Below are 19,017 nucleotides of genomic sequence, written 5' to 3'. Positions count from 1 at the left end.
GTCTTTACCTAATCCGTAAAGTGTCCTGAGATCACTTTAGTCATGAATTGTTCTGGTGATGAACCCACAGAGAATCGTTCCCTGCACGTTCACAGCGCGTGTCAGCGTCTTTTTCTCACCGATCACATCGACCTCGTTTCCATCAGCGGGCGGCTGCATCGTTATACTTCAACGCTAAACGATCTGTGAAGAGGAAACAGCTCTGCAGTCTCTTCTTCTGCTTCTGCCAACAAAACCATGTTTTGGTGTCTTTCATCCTCACACTGTGCCGTGAATCAGGGGGACAGCTTCATGCCGGCCCTGACCTCTGCGGCCCCGAGGGTGGATGGGTGGGAGCGGGGGCCATTTCTTCTCTCCTGAAGACTTCATAAACCTGTTTCTCCCTCCTCCCTCCCTCCCTCCCTCCCTCACCTCCTTCGCTCTATCTCCCCGATCTGACACTGTCTCCCTCGTCCTCCTTGTTAACCTCTGACAATCTCCTTGCTTTTTCTATCTTGCCCCATCCTCCTTAAACCTCTTTAAAACCACTCAGCTGTGTGTTTGTGGAGATCTGGTCTGTGATCAGTGTCCGTCCCTTCTGACCGCACGTCACCTGGGACAAAACCAAGACAGGGATTGTTTCTCTCTAAACCAATCCCTGTGTTTTGCTCCTGATCCCAGAATGATAAGCCAGATCTGTCGATGCCACAATGGTATGAAGATGTAGGCACAAGTGATTGTGGACGAACTCCTCTTGGTCTGGAGTTTTAAAATGCTCTTAAGTTGAGCCGACCTCTGAACCCATCAGCTATCTGTCTGACGACCGTTTAGTCTCTGGGGGCCAACTGCAATAAGAAGCATCCTTGGCGTTCGCTGCCCTGACGTTGCGCGGACGTGCCACAGGGCCGCAGTAGCTCAGTCCATGAATGGAGCGTGGACTGTCGGCAGGAGAGGTGCCAGTTCAGCTCATGGGCACTGCAAAGGTGCTGTTGAGCAAGGCACCGGACGCAAACTGCTCGGGACGCCGAGCTATATATGCTCTGGCATCTCTCCTCTAATTGCATGCAGGATTAATAAAGTAATTCTTCTTCTATGTTCTGCGGCCGAGCGAGTCCTGCTGCCACCCAGAGCCGGAGCCTCCACTGGGAACGTCTCCACTCTTCATGTCTGCAGGTGGTTGTAATATTGATAAAAGAGGAGACAGAAATGTGTTCTGAACGTTTTGAACGCGTCGTCCTGTTTTTTATTAAAGGCTGGGCAGAGTTCAAAAAGTGCTGGCGTGGAATGAAAGTCATGGAGAGGCTCACGGTCTCATGGAAGAAGTGGTTATGGATCAAAGCATTCAAGTGTCAACAACAACAACAGACACGAGTGCTGTTTGGGACAACACAAAAACAGTGTGTGTGTGTGTGTGTGTGTGTGTGTGTGTGCCTTTGGGTTTGTGTGTGTGTGTGTGTGTGTGTGTGCGCGCGCGTGTGTGTGCCTGTGTGTTTGTGTGTGCGCGTGCGCGTGTGTATATGCGTGCGTGTATGTGCACGTGCTTGTGTGTGTGTGCCTGTGTGTTTTTGTGTGTGTGCGTGTGCTTGCGTGTGCCTGTGTGTGTATGGCTTGTGTGTGTGCGTGTGCGTGCGTGTGTGTATGTGTCTCACATTTGTCTCATATTTGTCTCACATTTGTCTCAAATTGCTAATTAGACCGTAAACAATGACTGTCGCTCGGAGGAGAAAGTCTGGGCCCGCTGGATACTCGGGGAAGCCTGAAGTTTAGTTGTTGCCCCCGGAGGCTAAATCGTCATCAGACAGACAGAGTTCAGAAACCCGAGCCAACATGACACAAACACACCGATCATTACTCGTCCTAAAGGACCTTTTAAAGGTGAAAACATACTGAGCAAAAAAGGCCTGTAAGTGTGTAAACTCAGCAGCCCAACAGGGATATGGCACATTACCAACAGCATGATAGTCAGAGTAACTAGCTCTACACCGCAGCACAAGCACAGTGCTGTTTCATTTAGGTTCAAACACAAAACACGCACATGTAGTCATCACGTGCATGTTCAAGACTGTTTTCAGAGAGTCAGACGGAAACATTAAAATGCAGCTATAAACTTTCAGCCAAATCACGGCGCTAACGTTAGCTTTATTAGCCGGTTAGCTACAGTTCATAATGTCTTTCATTGACGGTTTGCTGTTGTCTGAAACCAAAGCCACGTTGTTTTGAGTATGACTTTGTATTTTAGTGGTTAATTTGCCTAAACTGTAGTTTCACTCAAATAAGGGCGCACTCACACTGTCCCTTCGTACCGTGCCCCATGCTTTAGGGTACGTCATCACGCCGTAACACGTCACACGCATTGATGACGTCATCGCGATGCGTCGCTTTGTTTCCAAATCTTTCCATAGACCTCAGAGTTTTTGTGCGTCTTGACGACTGTTTTTGAATCTTTTCATCGACCAAATCTGCAGTAAACACTCCACCTCCGCATCACACCAACGTGAACCTTTCACCGCCATTGTTGTAAATGTCCGCGCATGGTCCCTCCTTCTTTTTTCTACGTCCCAACAGGCGCACAGGAAATTACCTCAGAACCGCCGTAGGCCTCGTGCTCGTACACGTGCGGACGCTCATGCTCGTACATGTGCAAACGTGCTTTACAAAAGCCCACCTCTCTCAGTCGGGCCGTGGACGACAGCAGTTCCGCTCCTAGACGCGGTGCGGTTGCACTCACACTGGTCAAACGAACTAGACTTTACCTGTAAAACCTGTTCCGGAACGGTACGGATGAACAGTGTGAGTGCGCCCTTAATGACTAGTGTTGGTCAAGTGAACTGTGACTTCTCTGTAACACTACATGTAAAGACCAGGTAGCTCACCAGATTCACAGAAGAACAAATGTCTTAGTCCATAGAAAGTTTCCATCCCCCTAAAGAATCACTTAGGGGATGAGTTTCATCTCCTCCTCAGTTACTGTACCATAAATGCTTGTGATCTTTATTTTTAGCATGTTTGAACAGCGCGGCCACCCTTCTGCTGTCGTTGCGAGTGACTGAAATAGTTTTAATCCCACGCAACAGGAGCAGGATCAGACCTGAACAGGCTCCGATAAACCTCATTCTGAGAACAGGAGGAGGCGTCTGATCCTGCGCTCGGCCCTGTGAATGGAGGCTTGGATGTGGTCTGTGCTGCTTTTGACTTTTGTTTACATGCTTATGTGCCTCATCGTTCTCGAGCAACAAGTCTGAACCACATTCCTGCGCGGTGGGAACATCTGTCGACGATAAGAGAGTCGGGTTATGACTTTGTTTACCGCGTGTTTGTGCGTTTCATTTCCTGAATGTGAAGTTAGTTTTGCGTGCACACAGATTCCCTCCTGCAGCTGTGTTTGGCAGGGTATGGATGTTTGTATTGAGACGGTGATTAGTGTTACCGTGCTACTGACGTAAACACAACTCGTCCACTGCATCTGTGCAGCCTCTGCCCAAAGAGAGCTGTGTTTATCTCTGCGTGATGTATCGCACCCTCATCCAGTGTGCGGGACAAGAGGCAGCCTGCACCGATGAGCGAGGTTCACTGGACTTCACATCCAAAGGGGAGACACGGAGAAAACGGCGGCCTGGACAGAGGCGGCAGATGTTTCCCATCCAGGTTCCTCCTTTAGACAAACTCTGACAGCTCACAGGTCGGTGGGGATTTACGGGGGAAAGCCACACAGCTTATTACCTGTGAATGGAGGTACCTCGGAGATTAGTCATGAAGCTCTACGCCTCAGTTTCACAACACAACATCTGAATAAGACAGTTACGGTTGATGATGTTTTTTCTTTCTAAAAATGACATCGCCATCACACAGCCAGTTCGTTATTTTGTCGTAAACGACAGATTCTCTTGCCGTTCATTAAATTCGTGTAATGATTTTGGCATCTCACCGACAGGAGTTCCTGAATCTCGTCATCTCTCCAGTTGGACATATTTGTTTACGTCTTTGCGTAAATCGATCTTCTTCACCAATAACCTACAAGCGTGTTTTTCATCATGGTCAAATGTGGCCTCTCTAAAAGTTTCAGGGCACGCCCTCTCAACTGACCGTTCACTCGCCGTGTTTCCATTACAAAATAAGGCCAGAGAGGGATTTACGAGACTCCGGAGGTGACGTATCACTCTGAACGGGCCAGTGATACAGCGGTGCGCCGCTCTTGTGAGAATAACAGAATAGTTGTACTTTGATTTAAGGTGGCCCGTATGATTCACCACGTCAACTTACGTATGTAAAAGTAACATGAAAGAAGACACTCCACCTTAAAAATTCTGTGTGCTGTAACAGGCTAGCACCCCGCTTTCAGTACGGCGTGTGTGCGTGTGCGTGTGCGTGTGCGTGTGCGTGTGTGTGTGTGTTGTTACGACCTGCTCGTTAAGGCCGCAACAAAGAAGGGAGGACCACACACAACAGAGTCAATTGTGAACTTTTACTTCCAGTTTGTGAGTTCAATAAACACAATCACCACAGGTACAAGCTTCATCTCGGCAGTCAGGAAGAGAGTGAACTCAGGAGGCCGGGCTTTTTAAAGGCTCCCCCACAGGTGCAGCCAGTGGCAATCATAGGTAGAGGCGGAGACACACAGCAGCAGAGGCAGGGCTACAGCAGCAGAGGCAGGGCTACAGCAGCAGAGGCAGGGCTACAGCAGCAGACAGCTTCCCATCAGCAAAGGCAGCAGGCCACAGACACCTATAAAAAGGCAACAAAAAGGCAAGCACACAGGTACACACGGCTATGGCCGTCACAGTGTGCGTGTGCGTGTGTGTGTGTAAATGGGAGAGAGGGAACATGCAGCAAAGGACCACAGGTCAGAATCCAACAGGCTAGCACCCCGCTTGCAGTATGGTGTGTGTGTGTGTGTGTGTGTGTGTGTGTGTGTGTGTGTATGTATGTGTGTGTGTGTGTGTAAATGGGAGAGAGGGAACATGCAGCAAAGGACCACAGGTTAGAATCCAACCCGGCCGCTGCAGCACTCATTTAAACAAAACCATGCAAAGATGCGCGTGCACAGATCATTTCCTGCTCGGTGTTCTACTCCACCACTTGATATTGTCTACATCGTCGTGTTGTGGCGTCTGAACTACCACAAGTCACACCCCGCTGAGAGCTGCATCCAATCAGCAACCGGGATCTCTCAGGGGTTTGAGCGGCCGTTTTGTGGACCCACTCTCCCACAGGTCCAAAAAACAGCCACTCAAACGGCAGCTCGAGCAACTCACATGCAAAGCAGGGGCGTTTGGGCGAGATAGACCCGCCTCATTCCGGATATTCGACCATAGTGGAAACGCGCCTCATGTGTGAACAGAGCCGTTCACACATGGGCTCCATCAGGCTGACTTTGTTCTAGGGGAGCTGGCACGGTGGAGTCTGTTTAATGTCTGCTCCAACTGTTTGGGACACTTGAGTTCTCACAAACAGCTCCTCCGCGTTATGTCTAGATTAGTTCAGGATTGCAGTGCATGTGTTTAGAAGATTTTAAACTAACCCAGTGTGGGACTTTACACTAACATGAGCATGAGAGAGAAGCATTTCCCTTCAAATGGTCATGCTGGTGTTGTCTCACTTATTAGAGACTTTTGTTGACAGTGTCCTCATATTGAATGTCCACTAGTACTAAAACATATGAGCTTCGTAGGAAACCACTTCATTCGTAAGCCCAAATGTATTTTTCTAGTTCCACATGTTTTATGTGTTATTTGTGTATTTTACAGTTTTTTATTTCAGGTATTTTATTCTGTTTTATTTAAAGTTTATAGTACGATTATATTTTGATGTTTCAATCAGCAGCTGTGGTTCGAGGTAGAACGGGTCGTCCTCCATTTGGTAAAAATGACGGTTCGATCCCCAGTTGAACCCCTAATTGATCTCCATGCTGTGCATAAATGTGGTTGGGATGATTGTGTTAATCTGTGTGAATGTGACAAGTAGTGTAAAAAGCGCCTTGAGTGGTCAGAAGACTAGAAAGGCGCTATAGAAGTGCAAGTACCAATCCAGGTGTCATGAACGGTGCGGGGAAATAACACTGGGAAACTGGACCCAAATACCGTTTAATATAATGGACAAACAAACGTGAAGTACTGCAGGGGAAACAGATACACTGAAGACTAGACGGTCAAGGGAAAACAGGAAAGAGAAAACGACGGATGATCAGGGAACAAGAACGCGTTTAATGTTAATATAACAAACAACGAGGAGCGTGAAAAAGGAGGCGCCAATCCGACAAAGAGTTTACCAAGGAAAGGATAACAACGGTCCGGCACTGCATGCCTGTTAGCTCAGGGTCTTTATAGTCCTACAGGTGATCAGCGTAACAGGCTGCAGCTGGGTAAGACACGCCTACCGGACCTAGACCAACAAAACACAGAGGGGAGACACATGCAGAGGGAGACAAACTCACACAAAAGGGAGAGAGGAGGGTACTGACAGAACCGACTCTTGACACCAGGCTCAGTATCATGCTCTCAATCATTTGGTCGTGGAGGTAACTATGTCCTCTGTTACACATCCATCATCTGTGAGAATTTGAACCACTTCTTTTATGTTCTCTTCACTTCACATTTCAAACAGGTGACCCATATCACCTGCAGACCGCAGCATCCCCTCTCCACTCACAGACGTTTGCTTCGTCGTGTAGAGGCGATGGATTCACGTCTGATGTGAACGACCACAGCGACCGCTCCGAGGTTTACTGGACTGCATCGAGTCTCGACATCAGGGTTTCAAGGAGCCAAACGGGCTCTTTTAAAGTATGAAAACATCCCTTTTACACACCACTTTATAACAGTTATAATGCACAAACTACACTATGTCATTATTTTGTATATTGCAAAGTCTTGGGTCCCAAACATTCATCATATTCTGTAACGTTTTACAGCACAACTCACTGACTGATCCCAGTTGGGAGCTGTAACTGTTTGGTTTCTTTACATAAACTGTTGCTGCAGATGTTCAGCCTGTTGTGCAGTATTCAAAGAGTCCAGTAAATGTAGCGGTCGGTATTTACTGGAGGCTTTAAGTGTCTTTTTTGGTGTGTGTTATTTTCTCATATGGGAAAGCGGTTGGTGGAACGACCACGGTGGTTGCGTGTAATGAATAGCTCCTGATGACGAGTTTGGCTTTGCGACTCCACTGCACACCCGGCTCAGGGTCAGCGTTGTGTTTGAGCGCAACACACCGTGGAAGTCTCTCCTACCTTCCCGCCAGCTGTTAAATCAAAGTTGTTGTTCCGCCTCCTTTATTTTATGAACTTCACGAACCCCGTGCATCAAACCTTCACGGCCTCTACGTGATCCGGCGACAGCCATTAAGCCCGCGCCGCATCCAAAACAAGTCATAACATCACATCCGTGTACGCAGCAACGTGTTGCCCAGGCGACGCACGGCAGCTTGACATGAAAGCAGGAAGAGCCTGCAGCGTCTCCCGAAGACTTTGAGGCTCTCAAAACACTGAAGCCTGTCATGTCATCCAGCGGGCACCTCTACTTCAAATACCACCCATGATGCATGCTGGGAGGGTGCCATGTTGTTGCACACATGCACGACCTCACACCTCATTTAAACCTTGTTTGTTCTGGCTTTGCTCTCGCACGGAAACACTACGGGCCGACCTTCACTAATGTATTATCGACTCTTTCACCGTAGATTTGATTTGACTGTGGGAAAATGTTGTTTTTTGTTTTCATCATCACCCCAAGAAAGAAGGAACATGTTACTTTGTAATTAATCTATTTTTATTTCTTGCAAAATGTCAAATTCATGAAAGTACATTTTCCAAGCAAACCCCATGCTTTTATGTTTTTAACCCTCCTGTTCTCCTAAGGGTCAATTTGACCCCATTTAATGTTTAACATCTCTAAATAATGACATCTTTTTTTGTTTTTTTGCTTTATATTCATGACTTTTCCTAATTTTATGGGGACAACTCATAAATGGACTTGTCGCATCGGTGTTCCTTTGGGTCAGTTTGATAATCTGGATGATTTAATCATTATTATTATTGTTTATTTTACAATTCAGATATTATATGAGGTCAAATTCACGCTGCTGTCCTTGATAATGGACGTTACTTTCATTCCAGATGTTACAAATAACACAAAATAGCACTTAAAATAACAGACTTACTTTAAAACACACACACAGAAATCCCTCAATGCAGTTTAACATCAGTGATATTTTTCATTCTGTTAAATAAAAACATAAAGTACCCGACTTAACTGGAGTCACACATTGATTATGATCATTTTAGAGATGTTTAAATTGCTGCGGTCAAATTGACCCCTAGAATAAATGGTGTTAGTAAAATTTGAGGGCAACAGGAGGGTTAAAAAAACATCAAATCAGCCAATGGAGACGTGTTAACACCATAGACTTTTGTAATATGGATAACCTTGCTGTATAATGAACATCATCCCTGTTCCCTGTATTTTCCTTATACACTGTTCCCTGTATACTGTTTGTATCTATGACAACTCCTTTTAAATCCAGCTGTTGAAAAGAACAGGATGTGAAGTCCAAAGTAAAATCAAATGAATTCAATCTCCTCTCGAGCGTCTCAGTGTTGACTTGCTGATGCGTCCACATGCTCTTGTGTTGACTAAATCCACAACTATGCTGCTGCAGCCTGTAATGCTTTATGACACTTGTCCAGGTTTTAATCACCTGTGTGCGCTGCCCAGACCTGCATGTTGTCTTCTTACAGACACAGTTGGAGCTGCTGAGCAAAAACGCATGAGGAAAATGGCTCTTTGAGTGCATACCTCCGCCAAGGATGCTCAAGCTACTTCTTTTTTTTAATTTTTTATGTTTCCACATTATGAATTGAAGCTCATGAACACACTGAAGTCTCAACAGCTTCCATACTGGTGAAATGGGAGCATCCAAGGAACAGCTGACTGACAGATCCAACAGATTAAAGCCAAATAAGCCATAGAGACAGTTTTTATTTGTGTATGAACTATTAACGGAAAAGTCCCGTACAGTGGCTAACAGTGATTAGCTCGGGGCAGTACGGTGAAGGCATTCAAAGGTCTTTTTTAACCACTAATGCTGCTGAAAATAACAGCAAACCTCTGCAGCAGCATGAGAAGAGTCCCTACACACAAAACAAAGCACCAACAACGTAGTTAGTGAAGCCAGAGTTTATTAATAGAGTGTTTTAAAGACTTACCTACTGGCCCCTGTACCAGCTCCTCTCATAGTAAAGTCCATTCAAGTGGATTACCAAAGTCAATCCCAAAGGAAGGAGCCCATTGGTGCTTTGTTTTGTGTGTAAGGACTCTTCTCATGCTGCTGCAGAGGTTTGCTGTTATTTTCAGCAGCATTAGTGGTTAAAAAAGACCTTTGAATGCCTTCACCGTACTGCCCCGAGCTAATCAGTGTTAGCCACATCCGGCTGTTAGCGACTCTACGATATACCTGTCACATGTCTCGAGCTGTCTCCATGGATTATTTGATGTATGTAAGAGCCGAAAAAGACCATGGGATGAAAGCTTTAGGTGTGTGTGTGTGTGTGTGTGTGTGTGTGTGTGTGTGTGTGTGTGTGTGTGTGTGTGTGTGTGTGTGTGTGTGTGTGTGTGTGTGTGTCTGTGTGTGTGTGTGTGGCAGATTCATACAGATTCCAGCGTAACAGTAAATCACTGCTTTCATTTACTGCCTAGCGTCAAACCGCTGATGTTACACTGTTGATTCTCTTCCTGTTTATCCCGGTGTTTGTAATTCTGTCATTTCTACGTGATGCAGACAAACGTCACCGTCGTGTAAGTCGGGAAGACACTGTGACTGAAAACAATGATGAAAAGAGGAAAAGGAAACACCTCTCTGTGTCTTTACGGTGTTTTAAAGGACAGCGGCGGGACTGCTGGTGAGTCTCCACATAAACAAGCTGCTGACCACCTCCTGCCACACGCTTAACGAGCTCGTTAGTTTAAATGAGTGACAGCTGGTGGAGAGGGACCCGTAGACTCAATGTTCCACTTCAACTTTAGAGCACATCATATTATTATGACGTCAAAGGCTCCGAATGAGCACCAGGAAACCAATCTTAAATGTATTTTAAAACCCAAAAACACTACTATGGTAAGGAAACGTTTGATGTGTTGTTCAGCGTGCGCTCATACGTTTGAACCAATAAGCTCAACAACACCAATGAAATATCTACAGTCTGTGAACTAAATTGGTCATATTCTCCATTTTTCTAGAATAGGAAGAACCCTGGGTGGACCTCAGCAACAGGCAACAGCATCCTTGTATTGCATGTATCTCATAAAGGAGGTAAGTTTGGCATACATGCGTAAACTTATCTTGTTCACAGAGGCCTGGAGTTTAACTTTCTACGACTTTATAAATCAGAATCACGATTAAGAACAAGACTTTCCCTTTAAGTCAATCACTGCTCCTGTGGTCTCTTGAATGTGGACCGGCTCCTCGGAGCATGAACGTATCTTCAACAGCAAAATTCAAGATTTAAGATTCATTTACTGTCATCTGTACAGTAAAAACCGATGTTACCTCGCACAATTAAATTCTTACGTTTGTCATCCTCCATTGGAGTTAAATAAGAGAATAAAATACTTTATTTCATAAGAAAACATGCACTGTTGTGACACAGTGAACGTTAAAGGTTGAATATGGAGAAGGAGCAGAACACCGCCATCTAGTGTTCTGCAAGAAAATAACTCCAGCAGTCGGGTTGCCAGGTTGGTCAGACACGGCCTAGTAGGTACAGGAGACCGGAGTCTGTTTGAGCCTGTTTGAACCCGTCCCCTTCAGCAAATCGCACCATAAAAACAAGGATTAGAGGAGTTTGACTGACAGTTAGCGTTAGGCATTAGCGTTAGCCTTCCCAGCTAAGTGCAGAGTAAAGATTATGTTAGCGATCAAGGAGCAGCGTAGCCATGTGGGCGTGCATTTGAATGGCGTTCCTCTCCTTTCTCTCAGTCCATGGAGTGAATGCTCGGCCTATAGTGACCTTGGTTGTTGCCCGTCTCCGCTCACTCAGCTGCTGGGACAAAGAACGCCCCCTTCACTGAGGCTCTGAAGTAGCTGCGGGATTGGCAAACTCCATTTCACCCGGTGCCAGCGTTCAGTAGCTGCACCCAACAACAGACAACCCTGGCAACCAGCAACGCCCAACGCTATTGGCTGCTACCATGGAAACAGAACGGGACAGAAAGTCATTGTCAAACCTCAAAACGCCCTGTGGGGTTTATTAAAGATTCTACATATTCAACCTTTGAGTGCATTGTGCATATTGTAGGTACAAAAATAGACATGATGGATAAGTCATTTAAACTTTGAATAAACAGAAAAAGACAAAGACAAATAAAAGAAAGAAGGAAAATCCCTGTTCAAATACCAAAACCGTCACAGTGGGTCAGTGATCCACCTCAAGTCCTCGTTAAATAGAACGAAATTAATCAATATTTCCTAAGATATCGTATAATTTTTGTGCATATCTTTTCAAAACATATCATACGAACCTGTTTATGAGAATACCTTGATCAACCTTGATGTGAAGATCAACAACAGACTCATTAATGATTTGAACATTAACACCTAACGCTTTTGGTATTGTCGTGTTTAATAACGTTCAATAATCTGATGTGGTTCGGCTCTGCCCTGCCCGTGGTAACCCTCCTAATCCTCCAGGTATACACTCAAAATAGAGTCCGATTTACAAGCTCGAGTGCAGATAACTTCCTGGCTGCAGCTGCGTTACGGCTGCATGTAATGTATATGATTCTTTCACACCACCACCGGCAGTCTTTCATCAGGGCTGCTGTGTGAAACCCGGTCCACCCATCAAGTTTCACCATTCACGCTGGCAGGCTGCCAAGCTCAGTAAAAACCTGAAAGAACAGGGGGGGGGGGGGGGGGGTGTAGCACGCAAACTATACCCCCCCAAACTAATGTCTTTGAGGAGTGCTAAAGTGCCTCTTCGGCTCAGAAGCTTTTTTTTATTACAGGGCAGAACACTGGCTGCCAAATGCACACACACACACACACACACACACACACACACACACACACACACACACACACAGAAGGAGAGAGCGTACGTGCATGAATGTGATGATTACTGTAAACACTTGGCTATCTGCGTCTCAGTAGCACAGTGAAGTGTACTCAGTAACGACGGAGCTACGGGGAGGGCAGAGGAAAATGTCTCCTCAAGCCCAGACAAGCTCACAACACAGACCTCTGAGCACTTGACTAATTATTATACATGTGTATATATACATGTACTGTATGTGTATATACAGAACATGCTGCATATACACGGGAGACTTTGACTGCTGACAGAAGCACTTGTATGAAATGTATGAACTGATAGTCCACCTGGTACAGATCTGGCTGTATGAATTCATAATAGAGGAATAAATGAAAGTGTTCCTCCATGAGCGAGAGGAAATAACGAGCCCCGGAGTCTAAAGGCCTCAGACCCACGCCGTGAGTGTGTTGGACACAACAAAATACTTTAGTACACTTGAAGCAAGTCGGGTGAAATTCCATGTTTGTGTTTCCCATGTTTCCCTGGACAATGTGTCCTTGCCGGGAACAAAGAAGGAATGTCTCAAACGGACCCTCTTGAGACAAACTGAAGCCTCTTTTTAGCTTCAGCTTAAATAACTACAATGTCTTTTTTGCACAGAATGATAAACAGGCTTTTTTAGTAAACTTAAACAGTGTGTAAGATGTTTAAAGTCTGACCCGAACCTTAGTATGAAACCCAGAGAACATGAATCAGTACATGAAGACTTTATTTCTTTAGCACTTTTCATACATTTGAACACAAAGCGCTTCACACGAACCCGACAGTGAATGTATCTGCTAACAAGTACAGTGTGTCCTGATGTCTCCTCTTCCTCCACTGTTGTTAAAAACGCTTTTTCACAGTAAACCAAACCTAACCGCCACCTTTTGTCGGCTAAAGCCGCTCACGTGACGGTCGTTTTGGTGCCTGAACCAAAGACTGACACCAAAATCAACCATTGCGGTCCACTTCTGGCCCGTCGGCTCTCACATTCGATTACGTTGATGAGACACAATGATGAGGATACGTTGATGAGGATACGTTGTGATGAGACACGTTGATGAGAATACGCTGCATAAAATAGTCCCCAACAAATGCACCATTTCCTCCTGCACCCTAAAAACTACAGTGAGCAGCTGCCTCAGGAGTTTACTGAAAAATGAAACTAAAGTAAATGGATTAACATGTTGTTGTTTAATGGGATTTGTTAAAACGACAGAATATTGCCAGTTTTATTTGTTAAAGATGCTTTGATATGATCGTTTTTACTTTTACGTCATCAGTATATTGTATTTTTACTTGATAGAAATATCCTAGTTCTCTTTATTCCCTGCAGAGACAGCAGGCGGGTGTTGCTGCAGGCTCATGTCGTCTGCCAGGCAACATTTGTTGGTTAGTAAATCATTCCTCTGGCGTCTGACATGGGATTCAAATGACTGCAACATCCCCTCCTGTTGTCTGATACAGCATAGCGTCTAACCCTGGCTACGTGACCCTGTGTGGTCGAAAACAAGCTAATAAGGAGTAACAGATACTGACAGTTGAGATCACAGCGAGGCAGATAAGGCGGCTTCAACACGCAGCTCCGTGTGGAGAAACTATTGTTTCCTCTGTTATGTCTGCACGGCTGCACATGATAGTTCAAGGTCATGTGTTGAAACCGTAGCACGGCTCAGATGAGTTGTGGCTGAGCTTTGTCTGTGGCGTGCCGCGGTGGAGACGGCGCTCCGAGTTCACACAGAGGCCACGTGGTTGCTAAAGTCATCCTGTTTGTCCCGCGGCAGAGGCAGTGAGGGGAAACTGGAGATGACCTGCGTGTTCCTGCCTCATACATCACAAGATGAGCTCCAACTGTAAAACAAAACCTGCTAAAGAAATAAATAAAGGGATGTAGTGCTTCACATGTAAGAGCTCAGGTAGAGACAAAGGAGATGCCCGAGGGATACAGTTACACTTAGACCCGGGGGGGAAAATGGGAAAGCTGGTATGGAGTGATCAACACAGACAGGAGTCCTGACATGCAGAGGGAGATTCATCTCCCTAAAGCAGTGGACCTGGTGACACAGCGCAGTCACAGAGCAGCGGCAAGGTGAGGGGAGAGTGAGTAAGGTAGGGAGGAAGGAGGGACACACACACACACACACACACACACACACACACACACACACACACACACACACACACACACACACACACACACACACACACACACACACACACACACACACACAGGCATGCGTGCATACAAGCATGAAGTCCCTGCAGGAATGTTACATTAGTATTACGTGATATACTGTAGCTGATGGTCCCTGTACACATGTATCCGATATGCAGCGATCTGATACCACACTCATTGAGCTCTGGAAAAAGTTAATTGACCTATATTCTTTCTCTGTTATTACTGATTGTCAGACTAGATAAAATTAAAGTTTGACAGCATCCGTTCTCTGTATGAATTAGTTCATGTTTTGATTGCTTACTCCAGGTAGGGAATGAGTCCTTACCCCAAGTGAAGGAGTTCAAGTACTTCGGGATCTTGTTCACGAGTGAGGGGACGATGGAGCGTGAGTTTGGCCGGAGAATCGGAGCAGCGGGGGCGGAGCTGCAGTCGCTCTACCACACCGTTGTGATGAAAAGAGAGCTGAGGAAGGCAAAGCTCTGGATCTACCGCTCAGTCCTGGTTCCTACCCTCACCTGTGGTCATGAAAGCTGGGTCAGGACCCAAAGAACCAGGTCTCGGGTACAAGCGTCTGAAATGTGTTTCCTCAGGAGGGGGGCTGGAGTCTCCCTTAGAGAGAGGGGGAGAAGTTCAGCATCCTTGAGGAACTCGGAGTAGAGCCGCTGCTCCTTTGCGTTGAAAGGAGCCAGTTGAGGTGGTTCAGGATCATCTGGTAAGGATGAACCCTGGGCGCCTCCCTAGGGAGGTGTTCCAGGCACATCCAGCTGGGAGGAGGCCTCGGGGAAGACCCAGGACCAGGTGGAGAGATTAGATCTCCACACTGGCCTGGGAACGCCTCAGGATCCCCCAGTTAGAGCTGGTTAATGTGGCCCGGGAAAGGGAAGTTTGGGGTCCCCTGCTAAATCTGCTGCCCCCGCAACCCGACCCCGGATAAGCGGATGAAGATGTGATGAGATAAGATAAAACACCTCAATACAGAGTTAATACAAAATAATAACGTATCATCTTCACAGACTGGTCTTGGCTGATTTGCAAGTTCAGGTTTTGGAATCAGGAAGAAAAAACTGTATTGGAACATCTCCAATTCTGACTCTCATAGTAAAACATTTAAGATCACGAAGGGACTTTTGGAAACTCTACAGCAGGGTCAGCAACCTTTGGCATGTGATGTCATGGCGCACTAGCAAGAAGTGTGCCAGAGTATTTAGGAAATGATGAAGTGCTCTCTTATCCGCGCACCAATCGACCTCTTTCACAGTCACTGGCAGCTGGGCAGCCTTGTTATTTACAGCCTTTTTTTTCCCCAACAGCACAACGGAAGGTATTTACCGTAGTTTCATTCACCTTTCCCCCATCAGCATTCTGCAAAGACCCGTCCTACTCCACCTCTGATTGGCTGTTTCCTTTACAAACACTGCCTGAGAGGGCTCGATAGATGATGACAGGCTTTATGTTGGTGTGGCACACTGATTACCAAGCACATTTAAAAATGACACTTCATCAACAAGGTTGCGGACCCCTGCTCTACGGTGACGGTATGAATCGACAAAAGGAAATACCATACGTCTGATAAGTCCCTATAAACTTCCTTCCTTTAATAATATTTGTGAGATATCACAAGAGATTCCATTTAACTATAAAAGTGTAAATAAACACAGTTACTTTATGACGTGGATAAGTAGGAAACCCTAAACCTACATCAAATAAGATACATCATTGTAGCCTCGTGAGACCGTCCTGATCTCTGAGCTCCGTCGTATTTCACTCTCAGATCAGTCTGGTAACGTGCGAAAGAGAAAATCTGGAGGAGTTTGCCAAGCGACCGAAGCAATCAGAGTTGGTTTTGAGGCGGATTTAAGTGTGACTCAACGAGATGCGACTGTTGAGTGTAAACAACATGGAGGCTTCCAGGGATGAGATGAGCAGCTATGGAGCAAGACGCTCACTAACTCTTTGTTCTCTGGATGCTTCTGCCATGTTGTTTACTTTCTGAGCTTGGGGTGCGTTGGCCCGTATGTTGATAGACAGATGGTTTATCCAATCAGCAATCAGTATTTTCGCCCCTTCCCAAAAAATCTCCAAACCAGAGTTCCCAGATTGATCTGCTGAGACAATAAGCATCATACGAATCAATCTGGCGGAGTCAGGTTAATTTTTATTGATTCCCAGCTGAGAAATGAATTTGTTAGGACACAGAGCTCTGAGCAGCTGTGTAGTTTGTTAATATCTCCGCACTATGAGGCCCCATATAAATACTGTAATATGATATCAAGCACTCAGGTGATGCATTCAAGTGTTTTAGTCCCCGTAGGTGTTTAGCTGAAGACCAGAGCATGTGATGCATTCAGTGATCCCTGTTGCTCTGCAGTCTTCAGCCATCTGTGGGAGCACAGGGGATAACATGACCATATACAGCACCATCTGAATACATAACACCTTGACAGACATTAAAGACACATTGCAGGGATGTATCTGATTGAGAGATATTTAGACTATTAAAGTGAAAGTCTGGCGTAAAATCATCCAATGGACTTTTTCGACACTTGCACACATAAAAAAACATTGAGACAGTTTTTTTTTAATATAAACTATTAACAGAGAAATCTTGGAGAGTCGCTAACAGCCGGACGTGGCTAATACTGATTAGCTCGGGGCAGTACGGTGAAGGCATTCAAAGGTCTTTTTTAACCACTAATGCTGCTGAAAATAACAGCAAACCTCTGCAGCAGCATGAGAAGAGTCCCTACACACACAACAAAGCAGCAATGGGCTCCTTCCTTTGGGATTGACTTTGGTAATCCACTGTAATGGACTTTACTATGAGAGGAGCTGGTACAGGGGCCAGTTGTTGCTGCTTTGTTTTGTGTGTAGGGACTCTTTTCATGCTGCTGCAGAGGTTTGCTGTTATTTTCAGCAGTATTAGTGGTTAAAAAAGACCTTTGAATGCCTTCACCGTACTGCCCCGAGCTAATCACTGTTAGCGACTCTGCTGGAATAGTTCATACACAGAAAAACACTGTCACCATGGCTTATTTGACGAATGTAAGTGCGGAAAAAGGCCATGGGGTGATTTTACGCCGGAATTTCACTTTAAAGGATACGTCATTCTCTACTTTTCACTCACTGGAGGCTTCAATACTTGGTTACTTTCAAGGGACATTAGTGCTTATTTGGTATTTATTTTATTTGGTTTCTTTTACTTCTATTAAAGTTTTGTAGTTTGTCTTCCAATCACTGAGCTGTGATTGGAGGAGAGAGGCGTGTTCTCTGCAGGAATGCACTGCTCAGGTGGAGAGAGAGAGAGAGAGAGAGAGAGAGAGAGAGAGAGAGAGAGAGAGAGAGAGAGAGAGAGAGAGAGAGAGAGAGAGAGAGAGAGAGAGAGAGAGAGAGAGAGAGAGAGAGAGAGAGAGAGAGAGAGAGAGAGAGAGAGAGAGAGAGAGAGAGAGAGAGAGAGAGAGAGAGAGAGAGAGAGAGAGAGAGAGAGAGAGAGAGAGCAGCCGTGCGCTCGCAGCCAGGGACGGTGAACTCGTGTCTCTGTCGCTCGCTCTTTCCTCTGTGCGCACATTGGACCTGAGTGGACTGAGAGGAAGCTCATAAAGAGGAGAGAAGAGACTCCTCCTGGGGGCTACCGTGTCTGTGCTCACCTGCCCGGAGGCGTTCAGACTGTGCTGCACACTTAAAGGACAAACAAGTGCGAGGCAAAGACACAGAAAAAGGACTTATTTGCACCTGAACGTTCAGCAGAAGATGCGCCTTTTTTGCGCGTCCCGAAAACTGACGTGAGGTGTTTCGGAAACGCAGTTTGAAAAGTCCCTTTACCGTTTCACAGAACTGAGGGGTGTAACCCCCAGCGGACAGCGCTCAGCGGGATATGGATGGTGTCGCCTGGGAAGTGTCGGAGCCTGCAGCCGGGATGCGCGGCGCATCTGAGCCGCGACGTTTCGCACCATGACGCGGGGACCAAACTGCACCTGACAACGAATGTAACAAACCCGAATCTAACACACGAGGATCGACCATGTCCTCCTCACTGCCGACGAGGTAAGACTCCCACACATGTGTCTGTGCAGAAACGCTGCATCGCATGAGAGCCACTGAGGGGTGATTTGTAAGCGTTCCGCTTTGATGGGAGGTGATAAATTCCAGAGACAGGTTGGAGCTTTGCAGCGGAGACTGTTTGTGCTGTGATTGAGTTGCATTTCAAGGGGAAATATGTGGTGCCTTTTAAATATTTACCCCGAGTGATTTTGCTTGCAAGGAGCTGCAGAAGCCTTGAACATGTTTTTGCAGTACAGTGAAGGATGGGAGGTGAGACATTCCAGGGACAGTTGAGACACTTTGTTTCTGTTTGTTTTGTGCTTCTACTTCATCACAAGAGCTGCAGGAGGGGGGAAAAAGTGGTGGTTTGAAAGATTTGACAGTTTGCATGTTTTATTTGACTTTTGCGTGGATGGAAGTTGACTTGAAGCAGTTTGGGTAATCCTGTAGAGGCCTGTGGTGTGTGCAGGTTATTCTCTGGGGGAGCAGAAGTCAGATCCATTCTGCTGGAAGCTACTTCCTGCCAGCGGGTGAGGTAATCCTTCCCGCCATACAGTATCTGTGATATTGCAACTCCTCGCTCTGCATTCCTCTCCCATCCTGCTACACTACCTTTATCTCCTAAATGTCACTGGCTATAAATACCCTGCTCATATTTGATCTAATCCCCTGCAACCGAGAACTCAAACATGGAGGCACTGCAGAGGTCTCCGCTTCAGTCTTGACATGATAAACTCACCTCGACCATGTTGTTCCC

At 46.0% G+C, this 19,017-nt stretch overlaps 1 protein-coding gene across 1 annotated transcript in view; it reads left to right on the top strand.

Moving 5' to 3' along the window:
• Positions 1-17,791: 17,791 nt before the first annotated feature.
• Positions 17,792-19,017, top strand: part of adamtsl5 (ADAMTS like 5) — a 45,728-nt gene continuing 44,502 nt past the window's right edge. Inside the window, exon 1 of the mRNA XM_083914474.1 lies at positions 17,792-18,263. Coding sequence (XP_083770600.1) covers positions 18,241-18,263 — 23 coding nt within the window. The 5' untranslated portion in view covers positions 17,792-18,240. The remainder of the gene's footprint in view (positions 18,264-19,017) is intronic.

The sequence above is a fragment of the Echiichthys vipera genome (assembly GCF_963691815.1).
Source record: "Echiichthys vipera genome assembly, chromosome: 1".
Taxonomy (NCBI): Eukaryota; Metazoa; Chordata; class Actinopteri; order Perciformes; family Trachinidae; genus Echiichthys; species Echiichthys vipera.
This window is presented reverse-complemented; position numbering and strand designations above follow the sequence as displayed.